General features: G+C 36.4%; 2 protein-coding genes across 7 annotated transcripts in view; both read left to right on the top strand.

Moving 5' to 3' along the window:
- Positions 1-893: 893 nt before the first annotated feature.
- casp3b (caspase 3, apoptosis-related cysteine peptidase b) lies at positions 894-6,177 on the top strand. The gene is made up of 8 exons (XM_016485543.1): positions 894-1,022; positions 1,116-1,258; positions 2,227-2,272; positions 3,422-3,558; positions 3,641-3,769; positions 3,865-4,040; positions 5,303-5,417; positions 5,515-6,177. The coding sequence occupies exons 3-8, from the start codon at positions 2,232-2,234 to the stop codon at positions 5,742-5,744; spliced, it is 828 nt and encodes a 275-aa protein (XP_016341029.1). The 5' UTR covers positions 894-1,022; positions 1,116-1,258; positions 2,227-2,231; the 3' UTR covers positions 5,745-6,177.
- A 2,401-nt stretch (positions 6,178-8,578) lies between these two features.
- LOC107688003 (interferon regulatory factor 2) overlaps positions 8,579-12,895 on the top strand; it is a 25,337-nt gene continuing 21,020 nt past the window's right edge. Inside the window, exons 1-4 of one of the 6 annotated variants that reach the window (XM_016485542.1) lie at positions 8,579-8,631; positions 10,491-10,583; positions 10,767-10,866; positions 12,314-12,487. In XM_016485542.1, coding sequence (XP_016341028.1) covers positions 10,497-10,583; positions 10,767-10,866; positions 12,314-12,487 — 361 coding nt within the window. In that variant the 5' untranslated portion in view covers positions 8,579-8,631; positions 10,491-10,496. The other 5 variants (XM_016485540.1, XM_016485537.1, XM_016485538.1 and 2 more) reach the window with 5 other exon arrangements.

The raw sequence follows: 12,895 nt of genomic DNA, 5'->3' as shown, positions 1-12,895 counted from the left end.
GGCCCCTTAACAATCTATTGGCCCATTCTATTGGCCCCTTAATGCCATACCCGATTACCAATCCAGCCCTGTTGTGGGTGATTCCCGTTTATATCATTAAGCAGAGGTTCAAACTCCAGTCCGAACACCACTGGCCATGAGCTTTGGGCTCTGCTCTCACGGAGAATATTTACTTATATAGCATATTTTATTTTAGATCAACTAGAAACAATGCTTAATTTATAAAGTTTTATTTTGAAATGTAAGTCAATAACAATTGGCCGAAGCCAGAGCCAATGATGAAAGTCTTAGCCCAAAGAGACCCCGCCCCATTTTGGAGGTTCTGCCCACTTTTGGAGTTCACGCCCCATTTTGGAGATCTCCGGTCTGCAGTTATACCTACTTGGAAATTCTCAGTTCCACCTGCTTCAACTTGCATGCCCGGGAAACTCATGAATATTCATGTATGCTCCGCCCACTGAAACCGAAAATCTCGGAGACCGAAAATCTCGTAACACCGGCGGTTAGGTAGAGAGGCTTAGAAAAAGGGGTTTGAGTTTCTAATATTCAACATTTAACCTGGTAAAAATATTTATTTAATGTTATTTGTGTTATATTTAATCTGCAACAGCAATGTAAACTTTTATAAACATCCGTTTGGTCGTTAACTTTTAAATGCATCATTATGCATAAAATATGAGACTGGCAGATGTGCTAGGCTACTTCTTTTCTCTCCAATACGGTAGGAAGTTAAATGAAATGCAATGTGGAGGATGTTAACTGTGACAAGATGATTGACAGGCCAGTTTACAGTGACAGGGTGACAGGTGCGACAGAGTGGTCCTTTATTAAAGACGCAGTTGTGTGACGTAAGAGTGTGTACTTTTTCTTCACCAAAAGAGTACATACTTTAAGGGCGTAGTGTGAGTAGGCACACGGGTTTTCGTGCCCTGTGGGTGGAGCCACAGTCTCACGGAACTTTGAACGCTTGGTTCTCAATATTCATAAGCCTTCCTGACTACAGTAGAAGAAGTGAACGCAACGTATGCTAAATTAATATTTATAAGCCGTTTTTGCTATTGGAAGGACATTAAAACATTACTTAATTAATATTTACGATCTAAAATTTCTCATAGTAGGTTTCCTAACTCCGTTGCCTCGCTGCTAAAGACAAACTTCCTTTGGGTTTGTACTACGAGTAACTGTTAGTTAAACAACAATCATCAAATCGACTTGTTTGTTGTTTCACTTTCAGAAGGAAACATCTGACAACACAAATGTAAGTTATTTACGTTATTCACATCACTGATCACATTAATTGCATCAGCTTAATTAGCTTTTTTAGTGATCAGAAAGAAATGTGCTTTAAAAAAATAAAAATTATTTAGTTCTGAAGGCGCTTGAGCGTTTTTTTTTAAATGCCAAATGGATTTAGATAACAAGATGTAAGATGTGACTGTAAATGCCACTAAAGAGAATCAATAAGAGTCTGTGTGTTGTTTTGGAAATGTCTGGGAAATAACTCTGGCAAAAAATTAGGTTTTGACTCATTTTTAGGTGGCTGTGATAGTCTAAAATTCATAATATAAAGCTAGAGAAGAGTGCCATAACTCTTGACAAGTCTTCTTTCATAATGTGCTGTCATGGGCTTGTCCCAGACTGACCTACTTTCTAGGATACTGCAATCTTCAAGCAACTGACTCCTGAGAGGCCTGGCCTTCAGTTATCAAGCTGTTAGATGTTTGTAAATCCAGATATTTGTGATCATTATGGCTTAAACATCTAGATTAAGAAAGAAGCAAACAAGTTATCTTTTGGTGCTTTAGATGAACTTGTTACACCTGTTGTTTTAAAGGGCAAGCTTTAGGGGAAGTGTCTTTGAAAACACATACTGTATTTTTGGGGTAATTCCTAACAGAATACAGTAGTCATCCACTGTATGAGTCATTTTTATGAATAGTTGTAGTAACATCAGTGAGTGTGTGTGTATGAGATTGTGATTGTAATATGACAAAATCATGGAAAAGGGAAATAAAGCATAATGTGATACTATGATGCAACATGAGAAAAACACTTACAGTAACTCAACAGTAGTTCAAATAAAATCTACATAATTTCCTCATGTTATATTTCTTGGAATTACAAGAGAATGTGTCAATCTAACATACATTCTATAACTTTTATTAAGATTGCTGGAAATGTGAATCATTATTTATCAGTAGATCTGTTTCTTTTGTCTCCCTTTAGTGACCATGTCGGACTCTGTGGACGCCAGACAAGTGAATGCCAAAGAGTATGTGTGAAGTTAATGAAAGTTAATTAACTACAGCACTTTAATTACAAGGATCAGGCATACAATATGCAGGTTTGGTTTTAAAGGAATAGGTCACCCAATACTGAAACATTTCTGAAAAATAGATGAGATGTTTGTTTCTTCATTGGAAGAGATTTGGATAAATGTAGCATTACATCAGTTGCTCTCCAAAGGATTTTCTGCAGTGAATGGGTGCCGTCAGAATGAGAGTCCAAACAGCTGATAAAAACATCACAATAATCCACAAATATCCACACGGCTCCAGTCCATCAATTATTGAATTCTGAAGCAAAAAGCTGTATAATCTATTCTGTATATAACTGTATAAAGCTATAAATAATTCCATGAAACAGTTAAAATATTAGTCTTCTATCCATAATACTGCTTTCTCCAGTGTAAAAGTTGTCTTGTCTGAATCAGAATAGAAATATGCATGAATCAAAAAAACGTTTACTAGTGAAAACAGTCCTAAACAATTGTAAACAAATATGTTGGTGTATTTTGATGTGAGAAGACAACAAGGGGTGGACTTTTTTACTGGAGGAAGCATTATTATGGGTTATGGATGTTCATAATTGTTTATCAGCTGGATTCTCATTCTGACGGCACCCATTCAGGATCCACTGGTGAACAAGTGATGTAATGCTACATTTCTCCAAATCTGATGAAGAAACAAACTCATCCACATCTTGGATGGCCTGAAGGTCAGAATATTTTCAGCAAATTTTCATTTGTGGATGAACTTTTCCTTTTAAGTCAAAATTCGAGCAACCCATTGTTGTTAAAGGAATCACTGAACAAAATCATCACATTGTGAAGTTAATGAAAGTAACTTTGTGTGAACCCTATGAATCTGGCTATACAAGTGGGATACATTCAAGCATTGCTTTAAATAATGACTTAAATTTGGGTCACATAAAGACATACTGGACACATGTCACACATACTGGACACATACAGGATGATAGAATGTACATTTTTGGGTGATTTATTCCTTTAATTTCACATTGTGAAGTTAATGACATTAACTGCTAAATAACCACTTTTTAATTACCACTTCCTGAAGTGACTGTAAATAATTTCCACATTAATTATGAATGCATTATAAAAGTCTCTTTGTTTGCACAGGGATACGTATCTCACAGATGCCGGAGTCGATCAGACGGATGCCAAACCACATTCAGATGTTTTTCAGTACAACATGAACTACCCCAGTCTGGGTCAATGTGTCATCATCAACAACAAGAATTTCCATAGAAAAACAGGTAAGAGCTGGAACTAACACTGACCAGTTAAACAAGTTAGTACTAATGTTCTAATTTTTTTTTTTGTTTTTTTTTTGAACAGGAATGGGAGTTCGTAATGGGACAGACCAGGATGCAAAGAATGTGATGGAGACCTTCTCAAATCTGGGCTTCACAATGAAAATGAGCAATGATCAGACTGTCTCACAGATGAGAGATCTGTTAACTGAAGGTATTTTTTGCAAGATGCTGACTGAGCCTGAATAGTGATTGGTTACAATGATTGAATCAGTCAAATCACAAACTCATGAATTCTTCCATCCTCAGTGTCTCGGGAAGATCACAGTCATTCGGCCATGTTTGTGTGTGTGTTGCTGAGTCATGGAGATGATGGTAAGATATTTGGCACAGATGACTTTATCGAGCTGAAGCAACTGTTTACGCTCTTCAGAGGAGACCGCTGCAAATCACTGGTGGGGAAACCCAAGCTTTTCTTCATTCAGGTGAGCTGAATGATAATATAGAAGAGTAAAATTTCTTTCTTTCTCAAAATGCTGTTATTGTAGTACCATTACTATTATAGTCTTTGTTAATATTTTGAATTAGATTTCTTAATACTTTCTACTTTTATTTTAATTTTAGTTAATGTTTTAATACTTTTGTTGTGTGCTTTTGTCATTATTATTATTTTAAATGTCTATATCATTTTTTTCATTCTTTTTATTTTTTTTATTTATTAGTGTTAATTTATTTGATTTTAGTTAATTTAGTACTTATAGTAAGTTATATTCATTGGAAATGAGAAATGTTGCCTTGGCAGCTAGCTGAAATAAAAATGTTTAGGTGTTTAATATTTTATTTTATTTGATTAACTTGACGTTTATTTTTAAGTTTCAAATAACTTGAGTGATTTTATGGTTTTAGTTTTAGCTAACAAAATAATTCTGCTTGGCAAGATATTTTACAATTAATAAAAACTAAATATATTGTCTCTTATCTATTAAAATATATTTTAAAATTGTACATATTAATAAAATTATTAAAAAAAAATAAAGGAATAGTTCACCCAAAAATGAAAATTTGCTGAAAATGTACTCAACCTCAGGCCACCCAAGATGAGTTTGTTTCTTCATCAGAACAGATTTGAAGAAATTTAGCATTACATCACTTGCTTAGCAATGAATCCTCTGCAGTGAATGGGTGCCGTCAGAATAAGAGTCCAAACAGCTGATAAAAACATCACAAAAATCCACAAGATGTTGACTAATGGACTGGAGATGTGTGGATTATTGTGATGTTTTTATCAGCAGTTTGGACTCTTATTCTGACAGCACCCATTCACTGCAGAGGATCCATTGCTGAGCAACTCATCTACATCTTTGATGGCCTGAGGGAAACTCATTTTCAAGGAAATATTCATTTTTGTGTGCACTATTCCTTTAAAAACGTACACTCCTTCTTGTATTTCCTGTTAAAACATGGGCGTATTGACGGGCTCTTTAGCCAATAGAGTTTTGTTCACTAACATGCAGAAATGCTAATTATACGACATAAATAGCTTCCACTATTTTGAGATGAATAGCTTTTATATGAACTGCAAACTGTACTGGACAGAACACTCACTCTAATGATGAACAGACTGTGCATGTGTAACATCGATAATGACCGTTTTAAAGGCCAATTTTGATTTGACAAGCTGTTTAAATTTATAGTTTAAGTTGCTCTTACACAGATGTTTGAGTGTGTTTGTCCTGTGTGTCTCCAGGCTTGCAGAGGCTCAGATCTAGATGCTGGCATTGAGGCCGACAGCGTAAGTGAAGAGGAAACACAGAAGATTCCTGTTGAGGCAGATTTTTTGTATGCCTACTCCACTGCACCAGGTAACTAATATCCTGTTCTAAATTTTTTCTTGAGATCCAAATAAGAAAATGCGTAGATGCAAATGCCCTAACTATCTTGTTTTCTGTCTGTCCTCAGGTTATTACTCCTGGAGGAACGTTGCTAATGGTTCCTGGTTCATCTCCTCGCTGTGTGAGATGCTGTCAAAATATGGCAAGCGACTGGAGATCACGCAGATCATGACACGTGTTAACCACAAGGTGGCGCTGGACTTTGAATCCTCCTCCAATCTGCCAGGGTTTGATGGCATGAAACAGATACCATGTATTGTGTCTATGCTGACCAAAGAACTCTATTTCTCTAAATAATTCATGTGTATTTTACTGATTACGTTGCAGTGGATGCAAACACTTTTAAATCATTTTTAATAATATTATGCAGCCATTTAAAGCACTGCAGACTGCAGTAGGGATATACAGGGAATTTTAAGAGAAACACTGGATTTCAATACACTATTATCTGAGTTTTTGAAATGATCTGTATCTTTTTCATCCTGGTGTGTGGCATGTTTACAGTGCTGGATTTGACACAGACAGCTCCTTTAGGATCTTTATGCACATTTAGGCTGTCAGTCATCATTTGTGCCTTGCTTGCTTTGACTTGTACGTGCAGATGTCTGTGAGTCTGAAAGTTCGCAATTCTCAGGTTTATCATCAGCATGCATTAAAGATTCTTTGACAAGAGGAAGTTCTGAACATAAACACTATTTGTATTATGATAAATAAACATTTTACTTTGGTATTTAGTTTGTGCATTTTGTGTAATTTGCTTTGAGATTCTAAAGTTAAGCAAAATGCAGAAAAAAAACAGGGCTACTAAAAACATTAATGCATATGTATAGTATACATTAGTACACATATAGTATACATTGTATACTTATAAATATATATATATATATAAGTATACAAAGGAGATGAATAATTTAATTCAGCAAGGATGCATTAAACTGGTCTAATCTCACCATAAAGACATTTTATAAATGTTGTTCTTTTGAACTTTCTATTTTATCAGAGAATCCTGAAAAATGTATCATGGTTTCCACAAAAATATTAAGCAATGACAATTTTAACATTGATAATAATAAGAAATGTTTCTTGTACACCAAATCAGCATAAGGTTATTCACACCACATATTGATTTATTTACAAGAAGTGAAGTGATAAAAACTATTAAAGGAATTATTTTTCAAAAGAAAAAAAAGATTACAGCATTTTTCATAAGTGTCTAAAACTATCTTGACTTCATTCATCTGCTTGAAAGCAGCGTTATTTTAGTATCATTGAGATACTATAGTTTTAATTCATTTGAATTAGAATTTATTTTTATGTTCATTTTAGTTAAAGTTTTAGTTTCGTTTAGTTTTAATTTCTACATAGTTTCTATGTAGTTTTTATTAATTTTATTTCAGTTTTAGTTATTTCATTACATCAAGTTAAATGAAAATCGGAAATTTTGCCTTGGCAACTAGATGAAACAAGCAGGTTTAAATTTTAATATTTAAATTTTATTTCAGTTAACGTTTATTTATTTATTTATTTTAACGTTTATTTATTTCTTAATTTCCCCCCAAGGAATGAACATTTTTTTTGATGGTTTTATTTTTAGTTAATTATAAAAGCCCTTTTTGAGGGACTTGCATTACGAGATACCACCAGTCTTAACCACAAGGTGGTGCTCTGTTCTCAGATCCCAGCCGAGTGCTTAAAAACAAGGTGTGTTCCTGAGAAATGCAACTGAAAGCAGAACAACTCCCTGAAACTTTACCTTATTTCTGTTTCAGTCTTCTTTCTCAATCATCCGTCAAGCTGTTTCCTTTTCGTGTTTGTTTTAATTCAAAAATATATACGGGGGGAAACATGGATGCTATAAGAAAAGAAGATTGATTTTAGAAATGCTTTAGGCCTGTTTTGCAATTATGGTACTCTTGCAAAGAATATCTGAGTCCAATGTATTATTTAAATGGGGTTTGTGTTGTTAGAGTCGGTGTGTTGCATCATACGCTGGGAGTTGCAGGGCTTGGCAGCATAGATAAGATATGAGACTCTCTCTCTCTCTCTTTCTCTCTCTCTCTCTCTCTCTCTCTCTCTCTGTGTGTGCGTGTGTGTAAAGACCCTGTTTTTATACAGTCTATGGTAAAGACACAATGAGGATAGAATTGCACAGCTAGAATGCTTTTAACAACTTGCATTGCTTCTCTCATCTCTACAGCTCAAGATCTTTCTGGAAATGTCATACCAGCTACAGTCATGGACAGAAGTATTATATGCACAACAAATAAAAACATGCAAAAGATGAATGCAATGTTGCATACAGCAATACACAACATATGCATATACACATATGTGATATAGCGTAAATGAAATCTCAGAAACATGAAACTCTTGGACAACGATTTTCTATTCACACATAACAACACTAAAGTGCGATATCATGTTTGCATGTTGCAACTTAAAGTTTCTTTCTGCCTGCTTCGCCTTTAAGAAGCAATAACGAAACAACGAGGAAGTGAAAATGAAATCGACTTTCGCATTTCAGCCTGCAGCCAATGAGCAGACCAGCGCAAAAACTACTATGGCAAAAGCTTAGCTAATAAATATTTAGTAGGTCCAGAGACGTTGCTCGGGTTGAACTCTCTGCAGCGTCCGGTAAATGTGGATTTCAAAGTATTTTATAGTTTTACATGTAGTATTGCGAAATAAACAAAGCTGTTAAAGGGAAAAATAATAAAATAAGGTACAAGTGATGTTCATAAAAATAATTACAATATACAATAATATAGCAACAAAGCATTGGATTTTATGTTTTCGTAATATTTACGAGCAATATCATATGTATATATTTTTGGGTGGGGTAATACATATGGATTTGTGTTATTTGTATTAGGCAATCAAGTTACATTTGGAAAAGAAAACTAATTCTTAAAACTACTCAAATATAGAAAGAGTCGATGACGGCCACCCACCTTTCTGCCGCTCAGCCAATCAGTGCGCGAGCGTCTCGCTACGTAATTAATATTCATGAGCTAAGCCTTCCCCGTGACGGCGTTCTTTCCTTGACTGCCTCCTACGTTTATTATATCTACACGCCCTATTATGAAGTTGTCTGTATGCCAGCCAATCAGCTTGCGAACGTCTCGGCTACGTCGTTAATATTAATGATCCAAACCCTGGCCGTAGTAGGATTTGTAAACACGAAGTAAGCGCACAACACACACTCACACACACGCACACTGGGGATTTCCACCCAAGAGCTTGTTTCCTTCACTTGTTTTGCTTTCGATCTGAAGAGCGAAATCAAACCCATTTGACTTTTCGTTTTGTTATCGAGAACTACAAATTGTCAAGATTCTTCATACACTCTTTGCTTTTATCACTAGAGTGATTTCTACGCGTCGCAGGTAATTAATTGCATTTCCGCATGTATTTATGGGGCTCATGCATATATTATATATATATATATACGAGTGGATGTTTATGCTGTAGGCCACGTAGAGTTGCTGGGGTGAGTGTAAAATCGAAAGTCATGGTGTGTTTGGATCCAATGGGAATCAAGGAATGTTTATTTTCACTATCGAGTTTAGTTGACAACACTATCACACTTATTTGGGGAGGTTGAATTCATCTGATTTAGTGTGCTGTAAGAATGATTGGGACACTGCAATGTAACTTCACCGTAAGTACTGAGCAGAACTGATAAATAACGCCTTTTTAATGTCAAATTATGTTGTTGAGAAGTTTGCACGGACGTGTGGATATTATTACTACCAATTGCACTATTACTACCCTGGATATTGTTACTGTTATTGACTTACATGGACATGTGCTGGGTATAACATGGGCACTGTAATGGAAATGATCTGTCATAAACCGGTGCACCAATATCTGAATCCAGATGTTGTTTGAAAATACGATAAATATAGCTTAAAATTCTTATAACATGAATGTTTGGTAATAAAATGCAATAAACTAAAATTAATAGTTATTTGTCAATTTCAGATCATGTGATGATTGAATGTGGGCATTACAGTGTTAAAATATATAGTATGAAAGACTAACATACAGACGAATAGTTAATGAGAAAGTTGAATAGCTTACATAAATAGTTTAGATGAGAAGTTTCTTTAAGAAATAGTGCTCATTCTTTGCTGTCATCTAATGCTATTCATTTATGTTGGCACTGTATGATGGCAGAATTAGTTTACCATCTAGAAACAGACAGAAACAAATTTCTTATATGTTCAATATTAACCAATATAAATAAACTAAAAAATCACTAACAGCAGCTATATGTGACCAATATATCATGCATCCCTACTTTTTTGTGTGGTTTTATGTATATTTCAAAATATAGCTTTTTTTATTTCTTTTTCTTTTTTGGGTTCATAATTGTGCCTATCTGTGCTTATGTTATATGTAGTGTGCAGTGTAATTCCTGTATGTTGTTGGTCTATGTTATGATTGCCTTTGCTCACTCTCATTTCCCAATGGACCATAAAAGCTCAAAGGTCTGAGCGACAAACATGATTTTAAAGCGTGAGTTTTCATTGTGATTAACTATAAACCTTTTTATGAGCTTGAATTGGTTAATCGGTAACTTGTGATTTGTGCTTTGTCAAATGAAAACAGATCAAGAAACATCAAGTACTTCTCATGTCTGTCATCTTGCATGATTGATATTACAGGTTTGCCCACATGTACTCCATGTACTCTTAGATAAACTCACTCTCTCTCTCTCTCTAACACACACACAAACACACACACACACACACACACACACACACACTCCAACATCCTCTATTTGTTGTCAATCATGTCCTGACTCTCGCTTTCATGAAATCCCAAATATGAATCATATCTCATAATCATTTTGTTTGCAGTAACTTTCAGTAAATTGTGATTCAGATGGTCTCTGATGGAGGTTTGTTTTTAGAAATAGGGTTAAAGTTTGTCATCGTGCTTCCTAGATATAGAATGTACAACCTGTTGAAGGAGAAAAAGTTGCTGTCAAACTTTGACACATTCCAGATCTCTCTTTGACTCTCTCTCTTTCTCTAGGCCAGCATGCCGGTGGAGAGAATGCGTATGAGACCATGGTTGGAAGAGCAGATAAACTCTTGTCAAATACCGGGGCTCAAATGGGTGAACAAGGTACTGTGACTGTGTTTAAACTTGTCTTTTTACTGCATTGTTTTGTTACAACTACACATGCCATGAGCAAGATGCTATTGTTTGTGAAGCATTTTGTCATGTAAATGTGACTGTGTGCACAACCGCAGTGCATTTAGGGTGTGTCTTGGCTTGTGACATGTTTTGCATGTTCTTTGCCTGCAGGAGAAGAAACTATTCCAGATTCCATGGATGCATGCTGCGCGACACGGCTGGGACGTGGAGAAAGATGCTCCGCTCTTCCGAAACTGGGCCATCCATACAGGTGCAGTCAGCACGCAGACTGTCATATGTGCACATAAATGCACATATACTTACTGTACAAACAGAACGTTCTTAAAATGTAAGGATGCGATTGTGAATATTCAAACTAGATCTAGATCAAACTAGGTCTCATTTTTGTTAGAACAGTTTGAATGGCGCTGACCTATTTGCGAAGATGATATAGTAGTTGTTGGCATGCTGAATTGCATTTGCTAGGGAGTTATGAATGGTTGCTAGGGTTTCTAGATGGATTTTAGGGTGTTCTTCTTGGTGGTCGCTAGGGTTTTGCTTGTTTGGATTTTGCTAGGGTTTTGGTTGCTTGGATATTCTGGATCGGGTGGTTGCTAGGGTTTTACTAGTTGGTTACCAGGTTGTTCTAGGTGGTTGCTATGGTTTCTAGGGTATTCTTGGTTGGGTGGTTGCTAGGGTTTTACTAGTTGGTTACTGGGGTGTTCTAGGTGGTTGCTATGGTTTCTAGGGTATTCTTGGTTGGGTGGTTGCTAGGGTTTTACTAGTTGGTTACTGGGGTGTTCTAGGTGGTTGCTATGGTTTCTAGGGTATTCTTGGTTGGGTGGTTGCTAGGGTTTTACTAGTTGGTTACTGGGGTGTTCTAGGTGGTTGCTATGGTTTCTAGGGTATTCTTGGTTGGGTGGTTGCTAGGGTTTTACTAGTTGGTTACTGGGGTGTTCTAGGTGGTTGCTATGGTTTGGCTTATTGGTTTCTAGGATATTCTTGGGTGGGTGGTTGCTAGGGTGTTCTGGGTGGTCGCTAGGGTTTTACTTGTTGGTTCCTAGGGTATTCTGGATCGGGTGGTTGCTACGGTTTTACTAATTGGCTACTGGGGTGTTCTAGGTGGTTTCTATGGTTTCTAGGGCATTCTTGGTTGGGTGGTTGCTACGGTTTTACTAGTTAGTTACTGGGGTGTTCTTGGTGGTTGCTATGGTTTCTAGGATATTCTTGGGTGGGTGGTTGCTAGGGTGTTCTGGGTGGTCGCTAGGGTTTTATTTGTTGGTTCCTATGGTATTCTGGATCGGGTGGTTGCTACGGTTTTACTAGTTGGTTACTGGGGTGTTCTAGGTGGTTGCTATGGTTTGGCTTGTTGGTTTCTAGGGCATTCTGGGTTGGGTGGTTGCTAGGGTGGATACTTGTTGGTTGCTAGGGTGTTCAGGGTGGTTGCTGGGGTTTTACTTTTTGGTTCCTAGTGTATTCTGTGTTGGGAGGTTGCTAGGATTTTGCTAGTTTGGTTGCTAGGGTGTTTTGGGTGTTTATGGTCTAAGTCAGAAAAGTCCAACAATATGTCTCCATGATATTCCTATTCTTATCTATAGTTAGAGCTTCATTGAAAGTTTACAGCTAATAATGTCAATTCAGATATAAAGAGCTGAAGTGATAGTAAACTGTCATTCTGCATTATGTGTATCCAGTTTTTGACTGCCATTTTTTTTTAGGGAAATATCAACCAGGTGACAAACCGGACCCCAAAACATGGAAGGCGAACTTCCGCTGTGCAATGAACTCCCTGCCTGACATAGAGGAGGTGAAAGACAAAAGCATCAAAAAGGGAACAAACGCCTTCAGGGTGTACAAGATGCTGTCAGCGTCTGAGAGGCATTCAAAGAGAGGTCAGTCGATCACACATCAGTGCTGACACTGACTGCATCACAGAGACCAGCCTTCATTTCCTTCTGACACGCTGCACATAATGATGTGCAGTTTAAAGACATTTCTGTCATGTTTGTTTAATCACACCTAAGAATGGTGTGATCCCACTTAGTCTGCCTGTTATAACTATGATTTTCACTATGATCTGCGTCTAAAAAATGTGAAGATTTTGGGTGAATCTCACAAAAGCTGAAAATATGTTTGTCATATTTCACCTACAAAATATATCAGAAAGAAATAAGAAATTATTTCATGCATGAATAACTTTGAATTTAATTATTTTCCCCCTACATTATTTTCATGAAAATTAAACGCATTTAATCACACACACACACACACACACACACACACACACACACACACACACA

This window comes from Sinocyclocheilus anshuiensis, unplaced genomic scaffold (genome assembly GCF_001515605.1).
Source record: "Sinocyclocheilus anshuiensis isolate Anshui unplaced genomic scaffold, SAMN03320099.WGS_v1.1 scaffold189, whole genome shotgun sequence".
Lineage (NCBI taxonomy): Eukaryota > Metazoa > Chordata > Actinopteri > Cypriniformes > Cyprinidae > Sinocyclocheilus > Sinocyclocheilus anshuiensis.
Note: the sequence above shows the minus strand (reverse complement) of the source record. Positions and strands in the feature narration are given on the sequence as shown.